The following is a 21,472-nucleotide window of genomic DNA, read 5'->3' as shown; positions in this document are numbered from 1 at the left end:
AAATGACACCTTGAAAGAAAGTAACCGCAAGGAAACCTGTCGCAGAGGTTCAAAGGGCGTCTTAGTCAAGGCATTGAGAACTTTATTCAGGTTCCAAGTGGGAAATCTATGAACCGGGGGCGGGGAAATATTCGTCGCCCCTTTTAAGAAGCGGCGGATGTCAGGATGAAGCCGTAAGGAATCAGGAGTCGAGATGGAAAGGACCGAAGCGAGGGCTGAGGTCTGGCGCTTTAAGGTACTTGGAGAAAGACCCCTATCAGCTCCCACTTGTAGGAAGGCAAGTATCGCCGGAACCCCGGCAGACAACGGGTTCACCCCAGCTGAAGCTGACCAAGAGCAGAATGCCGACCATGTGGCCTGGTATATCCTATTGGTCGAAGGTCGCCTGGCCGCCAAAATAGTATTTTGGACCTTAGGGGAATAGCCTTTGGCCCTTAGCGCCGAGCGCTCAACCTCCAAGCGTGGCGGTGGAGCCATTCCAGTTCCGGATGAAGGCCCGGCCCCTGAATTAACAGATCGTTTCTCGATGGAAGAGGCCATGGATCCTGGATCGATAGAGACATTAGATCCGAGAACCAAGGCCTCCTTGGCCAGTAGGGAGCTATGAGAATGACATCCGCCTTCTCGAAGATTATCTTCCTGACGGCCGCCCCCAGAATTGCCATCGGAGGAAACATGTACAAGAGGCCTTGAGGCCACTTTACGACCAGCGCGTCCACCTGTTCCGCCTGATGACAGTGGAACCTGGAGCAGAACCTCGGAAGCTTGGCGTTCTGGGGTGAGGCGAACATGTCCATCTTTGGTAGTCCCCAACGCTGAGTCAATTGCCCGAAGACTTCTGGGTGGAGGCCCCACTCCGCTGGATCCAGAGTTTGCCGGCTCAGCCAATCCGCTTGGTAATTCAGGAGGCCCGCCAGATGTTCGGCCATTATCGACTGGATGTGGGCCACTGCCCATGTAAACAGTCGGTTTGTCTCCCGCATCAATGATTGAGATCTCGTCCCGCCTTGGCGATTTATATGGGCCTTGGTGGTAATATTGTCTGTTCGGACGAGAACATGGTGCCCCTCCAGGAGATTCTGAAACTGTTCCAATGCCAAGCAAACGGCCTTCAGCTCTAACCAATTGATATTGTGTCTTAGGTCCTGTTGAGACCAAGAGCCTTGAGCTTGAACCTGGAGGCAGTGTGCTCCCCACCCGGAAAGGCTCGCGTCCGTGGTTACTATGACCCTGTCCTGGACATCCAGTGGAAGACCCCCCATCAGTGCAGGGGAGGTCCACCAGAGGAAGGATTTCTTGACCTTGTCCGGCAGTGGCACCCAAATGTTTTTCTTTTCCATAATGGCCTCCTGAAAAGGCAGGAGGAGCCATTGGAGTGGTCTGGATCGCCAGCGTGCCCATGGTACGCAGTCGATGCAGGATATCATGAGTCCCAGAATCCGAGCCAGCTGCATGAGTGGGACCTTGGACCTTGCTAATAAAGGGTGAAGAGCCCGACAGATCTTGAATCTCCTTTCTGAGGGCAGACTGACCAACGCATCCTTGGTGTCAAACAGAACCCCCAGGTGAATTAATTGCTGGGACGGTCGTAAATGGCTTTTGCTTTGATTGATAATGAAGCCGTGTGACTCTAGAGATTCTACAGTCCATCGTACATCTCTCTTTGCCCTCATCTCTGAATCTGCTCTGACTAAAACATCGTCCAGGTACGGGTAGGCGTGTATTCCCCGGACCCGGAGGTGGGCAATGACTGCCACCAGTATCTTCGTAAATACTCGCGAAGCCGACGATAGGCCGAAAGGGAGGGCTCGGTACTGAAAAAACTGTTTTCCGTAAGCAAACCTGAGGAAGCGTCTGGATGACGGGTGAATCGGTATGTGTAGATAGGCCTCTGATAAGTCGAGCGATGCCAGCCAGTCTCCTGGAAGGATCGCCGCCCTGATAGTTCTGAAGGATTCCATCCGGAAAGACCTTTTCTTCACATACCGATTTAAGCGCTTCAAATCGAGCACGGCCCTCCATGTGTCGTCCTTCTTCGGGACAAGGAACAACAGAGAGAATATACCTTCGGGCTCTGGGGACACCGGAATAGTTTCTATGGCCTGTATGTCTAAGAGGTGTTGTATCGCCTCGCTCATTAATTTGCACTTCGCTGGGTCCTTGACGTTGGTGTCTTGAAAAAGAAGTTTGGGGGAGTGGTTAATAAATCTATGCGGTAACCTTGTGAAACAGTTTCCAAAACCCAACGATCTGAGGTAATTTCCCCCCATAAATCGGCAAAAGCTCATAGCCTGCCACCGACCCGACAGGAGTCATTGCTTACGGTTCCGTTGATCTTGTTGAGAACCGAAGGACCCTGACTTTCTACCGGTTCCTCTGGGCTTGGAATTCCAAGGCTGTCTCCATTGTTGTCTGTATTGGAATCCCCTGAACTCTCTGTCTCTGAAACCATCTCGCGATCCTGACGATCCTGTCCTGTTGAACGACCTGAAGGGGCGAAAGGAACTTTGAAAGGCAGCAGCTCTATTAGACCTTCTGTCCCCCCGTCCCACAGGCATAGCCTTTTTCTTGTCGTGTGTCTCTACGAGCACTGGCTCGAGGGCTTCGCCAAATAGCTTTGCGCCTCGGAACGGGGTGGAAGCCAGGGCCGACTTAGATCGTGAATCAACCCTCCAATGTCTGAGCCAAAGCCCTCGTCTGACCGCTACTGCAGCCGCCATGGAGCGGGAGGCGTGTTGCAGACAGTCCAGGCTAGAGTCCGCCATCAAGGCGGAGGCCCTGGCTACTTTGTTCAACCCCTGCCTGAGCCTAGTGTTTTCCGGTGGAACCAATTTTGCCAATTCTTTTGTCCAGAGAATGGTCGCTCTGGCAAACACAGAATTGGTGGCCGCAGCTCTAATGACTGTTGCTGATGCCTCATGACATTTTTTAAGAAGATGGTCCGTTTTCTTTTCCTCGGGCGATCTGAGAAACTCCTCGCCTTCCTTGTTGACCAAGGCACCAGTCACCAGTTGCGCCACGGGGGCATCCACAATAGGAGTTGCTAGTAAAGACATAATTTCAGAAGGCAAATTATATAACTTTTTTGGAAAATGCAACGCCGGTTTTGAGGCTACCCGGACCCCCCATTCTGCTAACATAACCTCCTTAAACAGTGGAGGAAAAGGAACCGTAGCCGGAGAGGTAGAAGTAGATGAGAAAACCTCTTGGTCTACATCAGGTACTGGTTCTGACCCAGAATCCCTTGAAACATCTTTAATAGCTCTCTATGCTTTTGCTAACAGAATTTCAAACTCGGCCACCGAAAACAGTCTGGTGGTAGTTGGTTTATCCGCCAGTGTCTGTTCGTCAGAGAGTTCCCCCTCCTCTTTCTCAGAGTCCTCGGAATCTGAACCCGAGTCCCGTGAATTAACTAAGGTCTGAGGGGTATGAGAGGGGACCAGATCTGTTGTCACCACATTATCGCTTCTGACATCACGGGGCATCTGCCCTGATGTGCATGGAGTGGCAGAAGCTGGGGGGCCCTGTGGATTAGTCTCCCCTTCCAATGCCAATCACACCCGTTTGGTATGTGGATAGGTTGCATGAGGACCATACTGCTCTTCAGATGAAGAGATATCGTGCCCCCCGTGAAAACGTCTCCTCCTCCGCTTGCTGGCCATCCAGACCCTTTCTCACAGGGGGATCGAGTTTCTTATGGGGCTGGACCCTGGGGATGAGGAGAATGACGGTCTCCGGCCTCTACTAGAGCACCGTTCCTGCACAGCAGCTCCCACTTGTGAGGAAGTCCCTGGTGTAGCCTGTACTGAGCCCATAGTCTGAGATGCCCTGACCTGTCCAGATTGTCCTGACTGTGCTAAAAGTGGCGAAACAATAGCCATACATTGTTTTTGAATGAATTCGCTGAGCCAGGACACCTCTCTCCCTGAAAGCGCTTCCATTCCTGTCAGAACTCTTTGATCGCCCGCCACGAATTCCGGAACGGCCCCGGTAACCTTACTCATTATAAGTGAGCCCTCCTGAAGCGGATCGGGCGAGAGCACCGTTCCCGGGTGAGCAGCAGTCGCCGACAGGTCCAAACCGCCTTTTTTAGCAGCCGCGGGCCGATCGGAGCCCTTTAAAATGGCGGGCACAATTTCGGCGGGAAGGGTGGTTAACGTTTTTCCCCGTTGTTGGTCCCGCACAGCTCTCAACTGAAGACGTTCGCTGAGAGGCGCTTTTTCCAAGGATGCCTTTTTTGCCTTCTTTTTCTTTTTCAATTTAACTCCGCCAGCCCCTTTCAGGTGCTTGGACTTCTCTAGCACTTTGCCTTTTTTCGGCAGTGCGATCGGGTCCTCTACGTTTTTCTCCGTAGGAGCTGTTTGACTCTCTCCCACAACGGGATTTGAGAGTGCTCCGGCGACCGTGATTCCTCCCTCCCCAACTTCCAAAGAAGTTATTGGGGCAAGTCTTGGGGTATCTGATAGAGGTCCCTCCGAAAGGGAGCCTCTAAGCATGTCACCGGTCTGGGAAATTTCCATTCTCAAGCACTCTAAATGGCAGTCAATTTCGCTAAGAAGAAGGGCGGGGGGGGGAAGGGAAGAGGGAGTAGTACAGAAACACTAGCTGGTGAGCACACAGAATCACCAGGTAATAACTCACAAGACCACAACGAGGACAACGATTAGCGACTAACAACTCCTTTCCCCCCTTGCACACAGAGAAAGAAGTAAAGAAGAAGAGGTCCAGAGAAGCTCGACTGTCCTGGAGCGAAGACAGGACCAGAACTGGGTCTACAGGGGGCAGAGCAGAGAGACTGACAATCGTGTTGTTTTTTGATTGGCCCTGTCTTGGAGCATGCAGAGGCTGACAACCCATCAGTAAACGGATGCCCTCCCCATAACCTGGAAAAACTGTGCTGCTTGGAGTAGCGCTTTCTCAGGGTTGGCACTGCAGCTTTGGAACTCTCTTACCCAGATGCCCACAAAGCTCCATCTCTGCTAAGTGGATGAGAATCACACATGATTTTACACGATGCAAGCCTTTATCGATCATGTAACACCCAGCAGCCAACCCTCAAGCATTACACAGACAGAAATAGGGAATTATGTATCTGCAATGTCTGTTCTCATACCAATTATCTCTACTAGAGTCTCTTTCACACTTTTCTTCTGCTTTCTGCATGCTATTTTAATACATCTGCAATAACCTGTCTCGGGGCCCTGAAATAGTGTGATAGTAAACAGGCTGTAATAACTTCCTTAATTTACGAATATTTCAGAATGGTGCTGATTATAGAACTGCAACTCAAACACTTTGAGAAGCTTTTACAGAGACAGCCTAACCATGCAGCAAGCTGAAGGAAGCTGCTTCGGGTGGCAGGTTTGTGGGAACAGTGGATTTGGAGGCCTCCCTCTCACTTAGGAACATAGGAAGCTGCCTTATAGTGAGCCAGACCATTGGTCCATCTAGCTCAGTATTGTCCACACAGACTGGCAGCGGCTTCTCCAAGGTTGCAGGCAGAAGTCTCTCAGCGCCTTATCTTATAGATGCCAGAGAGAGAATTTGGAACCTTCTGCATAGAGGTGCTCTTCCCATTCCCATTCCCTAAGGGAAAATCCTACAGAGCTCACACATGTAGTCTCCCATTCAAATGCAAACCAGGGCAGATCCTGCTTAGCCAAGGAGACCATTCATGATTGCTACCACAAGACCAGCTCCTTGCTAGCTCCTGCTGGTAGCACCACAGAGTAGGCATGTGCACGAACCGTACTTCGTGCCCTGAGTCAAATACAGACCTGTTCGTGTTGGCACCAAAGCGGTTCAGTAGTTCGAGTGTGACCCAGGGAGGGCACCTTTAAAAGTGAGTACAGCAGGTCCTACCTACATGATCGCTGCTCTGTGCAGCTTTCTGCTGCGGCAGTGTTCTCCCCATCCGTGCATGTACAGATGCCATTTGCATGGTCACCATGGTGTTGCTGACTACACAAATGGCGTCCATGCATGTGCAGAGGCCATGTACATGCCGCAGCGGTCTGTGGGCTTCTGGGGGGAGCACCACCACAGCAGGAAGCTGTATGGAGCAGCAATCAGGCAGGTAGGACGTGTTGTACTCACTTTTAAAGATGCCACTCACTACCCCCCACCCACCCACCCTCGCACTGCAGCAACATGAACCAGTTCATATTTGAACGGGGGCACGAACCGAGGTTCGTGCACATGCCTATCACAGAGGACAAGTCGCTCCAGCCCAACTCCATGGGCAGCACTTTTTTCCTTGCCCTGCCGCCACTTCCTCTTCCTTCTCTTTTCAGAACTGAGCACATGAGGAGTGGGTGCAGCCATTCACCTGCTAGCAGGGCTCTTCATGGCTGCTGCTGCTGCTAAACAATTGCAAGAGCTCAGTTCTTTGCATCTGATCACAGCAGTGCTCACTTGTGCCTGCCACCCAGCCAGATAAAGAAGAACAAAGAGGGTGTGGTAGGAGCAACAATAGTGTGCTGTGTAGCCACTGTTGCCCCTCCCACAGCCACCCTTTGGGCCTAGCAGTCTCCCAGTCCCAACCAAGCAGGGACAGAGGACAAGTGTGTATTGGGGAGATAGACAAGCATGTTTTGGAGCTCTGCTTTAGCCACCAAAATGTCTTGGGCCACTACTGAACATTTACTATAGCCCTATCATATTCAATGCACATGCAAACTGTGTACAATGTATGATCATATATATCTGTATACCGCGAGGAAAGACTATCAAGTATTTACATATTAGAAATCAAATTAATAATAATAATAGTATAGAAATCAAAATAAAATAAAATAAAATAATAATAATAAGAAGAAGTTATGTTTAACAGAAATGCAGTAGTACATCGCATTTGAGAGGTCCTGTATCCAGGTTCTTTTTAAATTAACACATGAACAGTCATCCACACAGACATGTATGCATATGTACAGTCAGCTGTACACAAATACAATGTAATGTCTGAATAGGGAGAGAAGATATGGGAGGAGCAATGGAAGGGAAGAAATGCACTGGTACTTGCTGTTGCATTAACATGCATGCATTTTACAGTCAAGATGCATCTGCCTCCTCCCGCTCAGGAACTTGACTTATAGAAGAAGGGGCTGAAACTTGAGGAAAAACAGTAAGATTTTTTGAAAGGCATCCCACAAATCACTGCAAAAGCCAAAATAGGGATAATGATTTATGAGGGGCAGATAGGAGGAAATGGATTGTTCCGGGTACATTGTTCCTCAAGTGTCTTTGAGGCATATGCAGCAGGTAGAATGTAGGCTCAATTCCTAGGAATGCTGGAAAAGCTCAAAATGGCACTATGAAGGTCGATAATCGTTATCCGAATCTACAAGCAAAGTAGTTCAACTTGACAAGACACCTTCTCCTCTTCCTGGCACTGTCAGCACCACAACATGGTAAAGCGCAGTCCTACCATCAGGGCTGTTACCAGACAGCAATTTTACTTTGCTTCACCACAAGAAGGGCAAGTGTGCGTTCGCACATTGGGTGGATTTACGCTGAAGTCTGTTGAAATATCGGGAAGCACTCCATACACGATTTGAGTTTCCCCCTGTGCATTGGAGCTCAGCCCGCATTATCTTTGCGGCTTGCACTAAAAAGTTCCACTTTTTACAGCGGATTTTGGGGATACTTCAATATATCCAATATACACCAGTGCTTCTTCTGAGATGTATGGAGGGGCCATGCTGATAGAGCGCCTTTTCTTAAAGCCTAACTTTTTTCTTTTTTTAAGCATTTGCTTGGTGAGCTTGCGGAACACTGGTCTATGCACACACATGGTGCATTTTGTTTTCCTCTTTTAATAAAATTTATCTCTCTCTTTTTCTTTTTGAATAGCCTTCTGACTCTGATTCCCAGTAGTGAACATAAGAAGGCTTTTCTTAAAGCCTTGCTTTTTTCTTTTTAAAAAACATTTGCTTAGTGATCTTGTGCAGGTGCAGGTGCATAGAACAATGTTCCGCAAGGTCATCAAGCAAATGTAAAAAGAAAAAAAGTGAGACTGTAAGAAAGGGCTTCTTATGTTCACCATAAAGTACCACTGGGAGTAGTACCAGTGTACCACACTGGAACCTACATGGACTTGAATGGTGCATGGAAAAAATTTGGAAGAAACCTACAAGAACCCTATTAAAGCAGCCTTACATGAACAACCTCAAGTTTTCTTTTATTGTGCTTATATGTGGCTAATATATTACCTTATAATTCACTCTAATTTACCCTAATAATTCAGTGGTTAAGCCCGCCATCTGGGAAAGGCCCAGACAAAGTGAGATGGGACACTTCAGACATCAGATATGTGGCATGATTAAAGGAGAGCAAATTGCCAATTATTTAATTAATTTTTTTTAAAAAAAGTATATTTTCCCTTTGGTGCCATTTTGGATAGGTTTTGAATATCCATTTTGGATATCCCTTTGGATAGGTGCCATTTGGATGTTCCACCTTGGACATCAACACAATTTGAGCCAACCATCTTCCTGAAAATGAGAACTCACCAGATTTGGGGTATGTAGATATCACAATATCATCAGGTCGACTCTGGAACTTGTCTATCCTGTCCCAATCAAAGGAAAATGCACAGACCATGGGAACACCACGGATCATCTGCCAGTCCTGTCGAAGGTAAGAATCTGGGGGGGCCATCTTCAGGGAAATTCCAGGCAACGCAATCAAAATGAAAGAAGATAAGAATACAATCTGTAAGGATATCCATTACATTCTCAAAGTTTGTTGAATAAGATGGAAAACCCATTTTCACAAATGTGCAACTGGGGAGTGTCTATTCTTTTGCCCTCCAGAATACTTTGTTTAAAAATCAAGTCCATATAAGAATGTACCACCATACTAGAAATATATGGAAGAATTCTTATTTTAGTTCCTTTACTCTTTGACTGGATGATTGTAACAGGGAGGCAAGGGGTCTTTATAGGATTGCCTCTCAATGTGTCTCCAGGTCTCCTTCTATCAATGTTAATTTTTAAAGCCATTGCATTTTTAAAGTTAATTTTTAAAGCCATTCTTTTCATCAATCTCCTTCATATTTCTTTAAAGGCTAGACAGCCTCAAAACAACAAGCTTTTATAAACAACCTAGTAACTCTACAGCAGCGAGCACTGCCTAGAGTTGAAAAATTAAGGCAACTGAGAATGTCTTTTGGGTTGCTCAGACCCCCCAGATCCTTCTGGGCAGGCCCTGACTGACAAACTGCTGCCACCACTTTTTCATAACCTGGAAAGGGTTTACTGACCCCTAGTTTTTATCAGACGGGATCAAACAGGATACCCTCACAGTCTCCCTCACAGTTTCTCCAAAAGGCTGAAACTGTAAAATGGAAGGCTGATTATCTAACTTCAATTGAAGTTAGAGGAGAGGTCTATCATCAGCTACTATCTGGAGAGCTATAGCCACCTCCAGCCTCAAAGGCAGGATGCCTCTGAGTACCAGTTGCAGGGGAGTAACAGCAGGAGAGAGAGCATGCCCTCAACTCCTGCCTGTGGCTTCCAGCGGCATCTGGTGGGCCACTGTGTGAAACAGGATGCTGGACTAGATGGGCCTTGGGCCTGATCCAGCAGGGCTGTTCTGAATTCAAGCTCTCTTTCTGAATTAAGATTGCCATTGCAGTAGGAGTCCAAGCCCTTACAGTGCCGGAGGTAGGGGAACAATATGGGCCCTGGGTACTTAAGAGAGCGTCTTCTCCGCTATGAGCCCCACCGCCCATTGAGGTCACTTGAGGAGGTCCGTCTCCAGTTGCCGCCAACTCGTTTGGTGGCTACACAGAGACGGGCCTTCTCAGCTGCTGCCCCAAGATTGTGGAATGCGCTCCCTGCCGAGATACGATCCTCCCCATCTCTGGCATCTTTCAAAAAACACCTGGAAACACATCTCTTCAACCAGGCTTTCTCAGCTTTTTAAAACTGGTTTTTAAATTCTTCTGATTATTTAATTGTTGTTTTACGATGTTTTTAATCGTTAATTATTTTTATGCTTTATAATTTTTGTTTTAATTATTAATTGATTTTAATGGTGTTTTAATGTAAGCCCTGAGCCTTTTGGAAGGGCGGTATAAAAGTTATAATAATAATAATAATAATAATAATAATAATAATAATAATACAGAAATCACCATCAGCCAATTACAAAAAGCAGCTTTACTGGGAACAGCCTATATTCTGCAACGATATCTATAACAACTGACAATAAAATTCAGCCATCCCAGGTCCTTGGGAAGGACTCGATGTCTGGATAAAACAAACCAGTCAATAACACCTGTCTGTGTAAACAAGAAATAATAATAATATGACAGCATGCCTCCTTCCAGTAGTGCAAAGCATCAACTAAAAACTATCCATCCTTCTCTCTCTTTCCACCTCTCCTTGCCCAGCTTCACCGCCTGTGTTCACTGGGTCCAAAGCTATTCTGAGGTGCCTGTCTGCACTGTCACGTCCCTGTACAGTTGTCCCTCGTCAACCACAGTTTTCCCAATTACAGATTTGAGTGTCCACAACTAGAAATTGTGATTGCCCTCGCCAACCGCAAACTGAGTATCCAGTCTGGTGATTTATTTATTTTTTAAAAAATTGGTGGCGTAATTTTGGGGGGTGGGGAACATTACTGGGGGTCTGGGGGCTATTCTCTCAATTTTTAACCTTGTTTTCGGCCGCTTCGCAGTCATGATTCCCCTAACCTCTCTTTCCCCATTGACTTTAATGCCTCGTCTACTGCAAATTTGCCAACCGCAAGGGTTTCCGCGAACAGAACCCTAGCGGTTAGCAAGGGACAACTGTATTGTTCAGATTTCTTAAGCACTGCACAAGTTCCCCACTAGTAAGGATGTGCACGAAACGGATTTTGCTATTCGAGCTCAAAACAAGTCACAAAATCCTGGAATCAATTCGTCAAAACAGCAGCCTAAGCCAGCTGTTTCAACTACTCAACCCTGAAACACTCAAACATTTCGAGCGCCATTTTGAGACCCGTTTTTCTGGGACAAGCTGGTCTTCTGATTGGGGTTGGAAGGTAGACCAGGCCTCCACTCCGGACTTAGTGCATTGGCCTGTCTCAGAGAACTGGTCTACTGCTGTCTGAGGCAGTGGCCCAGTCTACCCGCCTCACACAGTGGACTTAGTGCTAAGTCAGAAGTGGAGGGCTGGTCAGTGCAGGCAGGCACTTCAGAATAGCTTTGGTCCAGCTATTAACTATTCCAGTAATGTCATCTAGAAATCTTCTGTATGCCCTATAAGGGGCACAAAATCAAAATGGATTGTTGCTCCAAATTGTCCATAAAGAGGTTGGACCCAGCTTTGGACCCGCCGCCCATTTCCCCAAACTGCTCCACAACTGAGTACCCAGCAGCAAGAAGCTGAGCCCAAACTGGCTCCTAGTACTGGTCCTTCCAACTCTGAATACTTCTCACACCCTCCGGCAACATAATGTAACTATGGCAAAGTTGCCTAAGAGTTCTCCGCAATGGTCCAGGGCCAAAGAGCACCACTAGATCCCTCCTGTCTCATGCAAATCACCACCAGAGCCCAAAATAAGTTTGAGCGTTGACCTCTTTTGAATTAGATGCAACTAGCTGACCGGGTGCATAGCGTCTGCTCTCCCCACTTCAGCCCCTTCTCCCTGTCTTCCGCTTCTCTCCCCCACTCTGCTGACGGTTTCTCCTGCCGCCACCTCCTCTTCCAGGCGGCCCAGCCGCCTCCTGACCCCGTGGGCGCGCAGGCCACCGCCTCACTGTGGCTGGGGCTGCCGCAGCCATTTCCCCTGGAAGCAGCTCAACAGCCTCCAGCCGCACGTGAGCTTCCGCCACCTCAGCCTCTCAGGCACCTCCGTCACCCAACCAATCAGCTGGGCGCCGGGACACACATTCTAAAGGCGCACCCAGGAGGATTAAATATATAGATTCCTTTTGCCAACCTCAAAGAGCACTGAACAACTGCAATACTCATAATAAAAACAATGTTTTTTAAAAGTAAGATTCCATCTTTTACTAATGAAGAAAGAATATCAATCAGCTTTGACTGGGCTATGGTTATTATTATTATTATTATTTTTACATTTATATCCCACTCTTGCTCCAAGGAGCCCGGAGCGGTGTACTACATACAGACTTGAGTTTCTCTTTCACAACAACCCTGTGAAGTAGGTTAGGCTGAGAGAGAAGTGACTGGCCCAGAGTCACCCAGCTAGTTTCATGGCTGAATGGGGATTTGAACTCGGGTCTCCCCGGTCCTAGTCCAGCACTCTAACCACTACACCACGCTGGTGATGGTAGAGGAGGAAGATGGGTGTGTGATGACAAATAAGACAGAAGAGTTGTTTATGTTGTATGAACATATGAGGTGATTGTTGTATGCACATATATTTAAAATTCTTTTCAGTCAAGGGAATGTGTGCTTGCAAGTCTGCTGTGAAAGGAGTATGTGATCTTTCTTATATGCATAGGAGCAAAAGGGCAAATGATTCTTAAGTGCACCCAGAATATTTTGTTTTTCACCATGTCCTTACAGTTCTGCTAAGACAAGGAGGGACAGAGGAAAGCAGGATGGGGGAGGCACCCATCTTCACTACTTGCCCCAGGGCCCACAACCCTGCTATGCCTCAATGTTCGTGTCTTATTCACTTGAGGGACAAGCATGTGTTTGTAATTGTACCATATTTTGTCTGTTTCTGAATCTTACTCTCCATGCAGTTTGATCCAGGATGTTTTTGGATTTAATTTTTAAAAATGAAATATTATTTATATGGGGGACTGTATTTGTTTTATTGATACTGTGATAAAGCCGGGGTCAGCAGAAGAAGACTGAAATCTCTCGATAGATCTCTGGATGACTGCAGCAGTGTGTGACACTCAATTGTTTAACCGTAGCTGCCACCTAATGGCGCAGTGAGGAAATGACTTGACTAGCAAGCCAGAGGTTGCCGGTTCAAAACACCTACATCGGGCAGCAGCAATATAGGAAGATGCTGAAAGGCGTCATCTCATACTGCATGGGAGATGGCAATGGTACACCCCTCCTGTATTCTACAAAGACAACCACAGAGCTCTGTGGTCGCCAGGAGTTGACACCGACTCGACGGCACACTGAACTTTACAACAAAAAACAACTCTCACCCCTACCCAAATTAGGCTGCTGAAACAAAGAATTCCTGGAGGAAAGTCAGGAGCATTTTTTAAAAAAATAAAAGACAGTGAGCTCAGTTCTGGTACTGAAAACAAATCACCTGTTCCCTAACTATAAACATATGCCCTCTCCGCAACCACTATGTTGCACCTGAGTCTGTTCGGTGGACCTCAGGGTTGTAAGTGTGGTGTAGTGGTTAGAGTGCTGGACTAGGACTGGAGAGACCCGAGTTCAAATCCACTTTCAGCCATGATACTAGCTGCGTGACTCTGGGCCAGTCACTTCTCTCTCAGCCTAACCTACTTCACAGGGTTGTTGTGAGGAGAAACTCAAGTATGTAGTACACCGCTCTGGGCTCCGTGGAGGAAGAGTGGGATATAAATGTAATTTTTAAAAAAAAATGGATCCCACAGTCCTGAAGTCTACCCATCCCTGAGCCACTTTGGATTTTTGCCTAAGGAAATGTTGCATGCAAACTTTATAACAAATTTATACATACTTTTTAGGAGGGTGCTCTAAATGAATGACAGAATTTTAGGCTCTTCTCAAAAGTGACATAAAGTATGTCCTCCTATTCAATGTAACTATTTTCAGATTTTGCTGTTTCAGCCACCTTTAGTGTATACTACTTATTTTTGAAAGTCCTTAGAAAAACCAGGGCTCTTTTTCATTTCGAAAGAGAGTACAGTGTCACTCACTCTAACATTTCACTGTGCAGAGATGACACCAGCCGCAAAATTATAAGGAAGAAAATAAAATATACTGTGATTTTAAAAACATTTTTTCAAAGTCTAGGGAATGCTGTTCTATTCTTAGCTCAGTCATTTCATGTTCTGAACTTCTGCCCCAGCTCTAAACCAACTGTATTTTCAGAGATAAGCCAACCACCTGTTTGGTGTGAGGGTTCTCACATGCAGGAGTACATGTCCCATCGCTACATATAAGAATCTGTAGAACTAGAAGAACGAGGTTATTTTAGCAGGAGTGCTACCATCTTCCGCTTCCCTTTTACCTCAACTTTCTTGCCTGGCAATAGGGCCTTGCCTGGGTGTTCTGAGAACCGACCTGAAGGAACAGAGTTGCCTCCCATGGTTGCTACTTGCAGAATTCCTGCTCGGATCTCGGAATAAGAAAGCGCCTGGTTTGATCAGAACCGTGATGAGTTGCAATTACATATCCTACCTCTGGCGTGCACTGCTTACAAACAGACTGCTCCCAAGAGCAGGGTTTATGTGAAATTGGCCACCACTGTATTATCAAAACTGACTTAAGAGAGCTTCTCCCCACATTTTGTCTTCCAGCAGAAGCACAACACTTCCAAAATTGCAGACTTTCGCAGCTTTCTATGACCCATGGGTTGAGAACATAGGCCTTAGTCTCATTTGAGAAATATTTCACGTATCTTCCATTAAACTGGAGCACAAAGATATCCTACTAAGTTTGCAAACATAGGCACTCCTTTCCTCTTTGCTTTCACAACTGTTCAGTTTCCTTTTCAAACTTCCCATGTCACGATATTTAACAAGAAGCAACTCCCACCCCAAATTCAAGCTTCACCCACTCCGCGGGTGATGAAGGTCATCATTATATCCCACGCACCAGCCTCAACAAGGCCACACAAAAGCCTGCAGGCCTAGCCAAACCTTGCTAAGAACAAACAACAGTTTTCTAAAAGCAACATTATCGTCTCCACTGATAAAAGGAGAAGCAAAGACTTACCCTTCCTCTGCTAATATTGCCTTAGTGGTGAAAAAAGACTAGTAACAAGGCAGCATGATTTCTACAGGGATATAAACAGGGAGGGGATTGTGAGGAGACTTTCTTCGCAAACGGAAGAAAATAAGAAAGCCACGGGAAAACAGCCAAGCCAACCAAAGGTCCCAGTTGCATGAACTGCATGGGAGGAGCTGGGGAATGAGAGCTGGGCTGAAAGCCAGTGAGCAAAGAATGTTATGAGACTAATTACTTTGAATGAAAAAGATTTGTTTAAAAAAAACTTGAACAGAGTTCAAAGGACAGAGGGGACGTTAGCTGAACTATGCCTTTTTAAAAAATCTGCTCTTGGTTTTTGATCTTTCTGCCTAGAATTTTTAAAAGATCTTATCTTCCTTTCTCCTGGATCTTAAAAAAGAAAACTATTCAGTATTTTCTTGCACATTTCCTGCTCCCTGATCTACCTTTTCTGACAAACAGTACTCACATTGGGTTGCCACCTTTTCCTGCTGGCCCTGCTTGACAGCCTGATATACAAAAGGTTAACAGATTAAGCTTTATACGGTGGTGGTAAAAGCTTCAGGCAGTGACTTAATCTATGCGTGTCAGGTGGCAAATCAAGGCACAGGTGCAGGGTCAGAAAAAGCAGACAATCCCTGAATATTTGCTGGATTCACAAATAGTAGGGTAACTAATTTTTCCAACAGCAGCAGCTTGATGTGACAAATTAGCTATTGTTGTTTACTCCATGGTGTGATAAAGCAATGATTGATTGATTAAATGCTATCAAGTCAGTGTTGACTCTTAGCAACCACACAGATAGATTCTCTCCAGAAGCATTACCTATGGGGAAATAACTTGATTAGCAAGCCAGAGGTTGCCGGTTTGAATCCCTGCTGGTAAGTTTCCCAGACTATGGGAAACACCTATATTGGGCAGCAGCGATATAGGAAGATGCTGAAAGGCTTCATCTCATACTGTGGGGGAGATGGCAATGGTAAACCCCTCCTGTACTCTGCCAAAGACAACCACAGGGCTCTGTAGGTACCAGGAGTTAACACCGACTCGACGGCACTTTACTACTAATTTCTGCACATGAAAGCTCCTATCACACGCACAAAGATCAGGCCCCATTTTTTTCTGGGGAGTTAGAGACCACAGAACATGTAATCTCTTTTGCCTCTTTTACAGGGCCAAGCTTATATTTCCACTACTTCACAAGTACCCTGGCCGCCCAAAGCATGTCTGTACCTGGTTGCTGGTTTCAGATGAAGACCTGGCCTTCGTGTATAATACCGCCAAGTTCTGTGTGGCAGCGTGTAGGATCCGCCAGGTTGTGACTGTCAGGTCATTCCCTTGCATCAGCTCTGCATAGTTTTAAACCACTATTTTTTCTTTTTTAAAAAATTTCCCTATTTAAAATGGGGTATATATTATTTTACATACCCCGTTTTAGCCACCGCTTTTTGCATTTTATATATTTCACATTCTATATGTTCATAATTTTTAAAATACAGCTGTTTAATAATTTCATAGCTATCCTCGTTTCTAAGGATAGCAGCCTTACCGTATCACAATATAGCTTTATACTATTAGAATAGTAATTTTAAAGTGATATAGTTCTATGATTCCATAACTTGTTTTTATTATTTTGAATCAGGCTTTACTGTTCTGTCTTATGCTGGTCTTGGGCCGTAATAAAGATGATTAATGATGATGATTAATCCTGCTGTCTGGTGATACCAGCCACAGCCACTGAAGGGATGCCATGCTGGGGTTGAAAAGGGCCAGTTGCTCTCCCTAAGCTACATATAAGAGAATCCCCCATTTCCAAAGATGCCTAATTGTCCAGTTAGCAGGGTTTAGTAGACATAAGCAGTTAGTAGATACAAATACCAATTAAGTTGTTATATAAAATCAGATTAAACATTTACTTAATCTTAACCACTAGAAGGCAGCTCAAACAAGGAAATATAGGAGTGCTTTCAGAAAGTTTGGGTTTTGACAAATCTCAAGGCCAACTAACAAGGCTAACAGCTTGCAATTATCCTGGCCACCTGTAGAGAGTAGGACTTGTCTCTAGGCAACTGTTCTATGAAGTTTTACAAAAGTTGGTGGATTTTTATAATACCACAAATTGATGTTAACATTGATGTTCCTGGTAGGCAGAAAAGTAAAAAATCATGTTGGCTATGAAGCTCTTTGTTATCAGGACTCCACAGTTGTTCCTCACCTATCCTGCAGATGTGTTATTTGCCTTTCTTTCAGGAACAAAGCTGATGTTCAAGCCAGCTTTCAGTTTTCCGTTTCTTGTCACAGACACCACCATAACCACCGTTTTGTGTCAATTTTCAAACTGCAGTCATAGAGGTGGTGTCACAGACCCACCCAGGGACATGGCTGGTCTTGTGGTAGCAAGCATGACTTTTCCCCTTAGCTAAGCAAGGTCTGCACTGGTTGCGTATGAATGGGAGACTTGATGTGTGAGCACTGTAAGATATTCCCCTTAGGGGATGGAGCTGCTCTGGGAACAGCATCTAGGTTCCAAGTTCCTTCCCTGACATTTCCAAGACAGGGCTGAGAGAGACTCCTGCCTGCAACCTTGGAGAAGCAGCTGCCAGTCTGTGTAGACTATATGGAGCTAGACGGACCTATGGTCTGACCCAGTATATGGCAGCTTCCTATGTTCCTATGGCTGCTCTGTGCACACCACGGCTCTTGCTGGCCATTTCTCAGCCACAACACCACGCCCTCACCATCTTCCCTACTTGGCCACGGCCACAGTGACACGTACAGGGAATTTTAAAGGGACACAATCCTTGTGGATACTCCTGGCTTTTTGCTGCTGTCAAGGGTGACTACCGCCACCCCCAGATTCAAGGGGAATATGGTGAGAGTGGCCAGTGGGGAAGCAATCCCACCCGCGGATGCATATATCTCCCTGCCCCAGCCAAGCTGGCACCTGTCCATGGAAAAACACGGGTGCATACCCTACAGCGCCATACTGCAGCAGTGCACCCCAGCAGAGTTTCCTCCAATAGATAGCATAGCAGTGCTGCATAACAGTTCCCTATTGTTAATGATTTACCTAACACAAGTAATGCCCCTCACAGAATAGCCCATGCCGTTTTCTTACCCATACCCAATAAGGACGGCCTGGCATAGGAAACATGTTACCTGCACACAGGTGTCCACCCACAGAGGTCACAGGGCCCTACGCAGATAGAAGGGGGAGGACGGGGGGCAGGGGTCCCTCTAATTTTTTCATCTCTGTGCGGAATGAGTTTTGTTCTGGGTGGCAGTATCAAGGCACTGTGTGTGCACATGCATTTAGAGTGGAGCCTTCCTGATTAAATCTGAGCGGAATCTAAAATTAACTGAACAGACATCAGAAAACTTGTGAGCATGTGCACGCCTTAGAGGGAACAGTGCAGGGGGTGCCAATGCAGCCACAGCAAGGGCTCTGTTCTCCAGAAGCAGAACAAAAGAATATGCTGCTGTGAAAAGCCTGGGGCATGGTTTGCCCTGGCCATGGACTCCCTGCAGCATCTCAGAATAAAATCTCTGCTAGAAAAGTGCAAACAGGACAAAATGAGGTGTCCACAGACTGCCACCTACAATGGAGTGAATATCTGCATTTGTGTAAATACAGTGATGGAAATGGGCTGTACCCATCCTCCTCCCCATGCATGAACATGTCAATTGTCTAAGAGGTTGCTCATTAACTTCTGAGCCAGCAGGGATACTTGGATGAGGGGGTTGGTAGGTGAGAGGAACCTTGCTCTGCTCTAAGAATAGGGTACGGATGTTGAGCCAGGGGCCCTCCTAGCAGGGGCATAGCTAGGGGAGAGGGGGCCCGTGTTCATCCCTCTCTCTAGCGGCCCCCCCAGAGTGAGGGAGATAACAGAGAAAATAGGGAGGAGTGGAGCTAGAGGGCCCTCAGGAGCTGGGGACCCGTGTTCTTTGAACCCTTTCACTCAATTATAGCTACGCCCCTGCCTCCTAGGCCACCCTTGGCCATTCTCAAACCCATGCCTGCTTCCTCCCTCCCTACAAGCACTCAATGAATCTGTCATCGATGCCCATCCCATTTGTCCTTGCATCCTGCAGCTGCCCCATTTTTGCAGCACTCCACCATGCTATCATTGAATTTTTGCCATAGATGCTATCATTGAATTTTTGCAGTAGATACTACTGATGGGGCCTCAAGGGCATGAAATCAATGTCCCTGCACCTGGCCCTGTGCTGCTATGTGGGAACTCTTTGCCTGGCCATACCCATACACATCCAGTCCTGCATCAGCATGCAGGCAGTAGATGGCCCATCGCATACACCTGCCCCGATTGCCAGTTGTGTGACAACAGTAGTTTGGTGGCCCACAAGCTTGCGTTTAGCATGGATGCCCAACTGCCCGAAATAGCCATGGATTCTCAGCAGCCTTCTGCTCCCAAAACATCTACAGGTGGCATCGCCACAGCGGGCAGTCAACCTGCAGACGCTTCCAGAAAGATCAGGGCGAAGCTCTGGACCGATGCAGACATTGGGGTTTTTGTTGAACTCTGGACCAGTGAGGGGCTGCAGACTCAGCTGCAGAGCAGCTTCTGGAATGAGGCCACCTATGGTTGGATCTCTGAACAGATGGCCTCCCAAGGTTACCAACCAGTGCTAAGAGAGGCTGCAGCACCTCAAGAAAAAATTCAAAGAGATCACCACACACAATAGACTGTCTGGAGTGGAGCCCATGACAATGGCCCACTATGACACGATGGCCTCGGCTGGAAAGGAGGGATGTCACCCCAGGAGCCACAGTGTGTACCGGGGATCCAGTGCCAGACAAGATGCCAAGGGCCCGCCAGACAGCTGCTCTTGTCTGGCACAGGGACAAGTAGGCCTGCGGCACTGTCTGCCACCACAGCCAGCAGCTGAGTGCCACCAGCCACCACCACTCCAGTGACAACAGAGGAGCAGAATCAAAGGAATTGTGAAGGGGTGAGGCACGAGACAGGAGCGGAGTGGAGGGTTCATGTGCAGGGTTCATTGTCTGCCACTCACCAAAGAATGTTCCTATCTTGGGTGGATGGCAGGGGGGTTGCAGGTACAAAAGCCAGATGGAGAGCGGTGGTAGGGTGGGGACGGGGCACATCCCTTGGGGAGGGAGAACTCCCTGACCCCACATTCACACCTTTAACACTGCTCTGCTTTTCCATGCTGCCTCTCTGCAGTGTCACTAGAGAGGGAAGATCCTGCCCTGCCACTACCACCGCCAGAACAGCTAGCGATGCCAGCCATACCTACAGCACCAGCTGTGCCCCCACTGGTGGAGCAGCCAGCGCCTGCACCTCCAGCCCCCTGCCAGTCAATGACCAATGCCGAGCACATGGCCCAGCTGCACAACTTGGCTGCCTCCAGCTCACCAAGGACCTGGTCTCACAGCACATGGAGAGCTCCCAGGCCACCTGTGATGTGCTGCATGAGCTAGATACGAGAGAGGGGGGAAGGCATGAGGAGGAGAGGTGGATCTTTGAGGAAGCCATGGGCCTGACTGTGCATGCCTATGAGCACAGCGCAAGGGAGGTGGTGTGCGCCCACAAGCACACTGTGAGGGAGGTGCTGGGTGCCCTTGAGTGGTCAGATGAGGCTGCAGAGAGGCAGTTAGAGCACTAAACTGGCTGCCTTGAACACATGGCCAGCTCCATGGTGAAATGGCTCACCTACCATCCACCACCCTTTGAACCCCAGCAACTGCTCTACCCAGGCCCAGCTACTGATGCCAGGGCCTTACAAGCCTAAACCAGCAGGTCACCCCCAAGCCACTCCAACCTCCCAAGTAGGAGGCAGTTCTTTGCTCCCTGCCAGGAGCATGCACAGCCCCACAGGCCCATCACAAGGAATCGCGCCTCTGCCTCTGGTGCAGCCCCACAGCCATCATGCAAGGTGATGTATGTTCATAACATGGAACGCATAAAGTTCCTGTGAGGGATGACTTATTTGTACGTGTGGGTTGGCGTTTGTAAGTTGGGGACTTCATTGATTTAATATGTTATGGAGCTTTGTTTGTAAGTATGAGTTGTTTATAAGTCCAGTGTTTTTAAGTCAGGGAGTGCCTGTATAGATGGTTTTTCAAAACATTATTTGCATATCTTGTTGGGAATTCTCTCTGGTAGGGGAAACTCTTTTTCATTATAGCAGAGTGCACAGAGGCACAACACAGCAGAATTTAGTTAGGCATGCGTGCATGCTGAGAGTAAAGTAACCTGGAGCCAGTTCATAGTTTCAAATCAATATAAATGGTATTTATTAGAGAACTCCATTCTAGATACAAAAGTGAGGAGTTAGGATCTCTAATCTATCTATCTAGCTGGATGCAGATGGATTCTGCATCTCTGCACACATGGTGCAGGGAGAGGAGCTTGCATGTTGCAAGGTAGAAGGAAGGAAGAGAAGGGAGAAAGGAAGGAAGTGGCTGGAAGGAAGGAAGTGTCCCTAAGAGTAGCAATCTACATTCCAAAGGGATAGTGTCAGAGCAGCAGAGAAGGGATGACCAATGTCTTGACCTTCTAGCCCTCTGACTCACTAGTCGGTCCTCCACTGTCATTGAGACAAGAGAGAGTGTATAGTCC

The 21,472-nt window shown here is 47.3% G+C and overlaps 1 protein-coding gene across 2 annotated transcripts in view; it reads right to left on the bottom strand.

The window, feature by feature from the left end:
- The window catches only part of LOC128329935 (sulfotransferase 1B1-like), a 34,969-nt gene extending 19,536 nt beyond the window's left edge, over window positions 1-15,433 (bottom strand). Inside the window, exons 1-2 of one of the 2 annotated variants that reach the window (XM_053261879.1) lie at window positions 15,340-15,433; window positions 8,511-8,658 (exon numbers count right to left, since the gene is read on the bottom strand). In XM_053261879.1, the coding sequence (XP_053117854.1) occupies window positions 8,511-8,658 (148 nt within the window). In that variant the 5' untranslated portion in view covers window positions 15,340-15,433. Of the gene's footprint in view, window positions 1-8,510; window positions 8,659-14,858; window positions 15,044-15,339 lie in introns of those variants that run through there. The other variant, XM_053261878.1, reaches the window with a different exon arrangement.
- Between the last annotated feature and the right edge of the window lie 6,039 nt (window positions 15,434-21,472).

Source organism: Hemicordylus capensis, chromosome 6 (assembly GCF_027244095.1).
Source record: "Hemicordylus capensis ecotype Gifberg chromosome 6, rHemCap1.1.pri, whole genome shotgun sequence".
NCBI classification, from domain to species: Eukaryota; Metazoa; Chordata; class Lepidosauria; order Squamata; family Cordylidae; genus Hemicordylus; species Hemicordylus capensis.
Note: the sequence above shows the minus strand (reverse complement) of the source record. Positions and strands in the feature narration are given on the sequence as shown.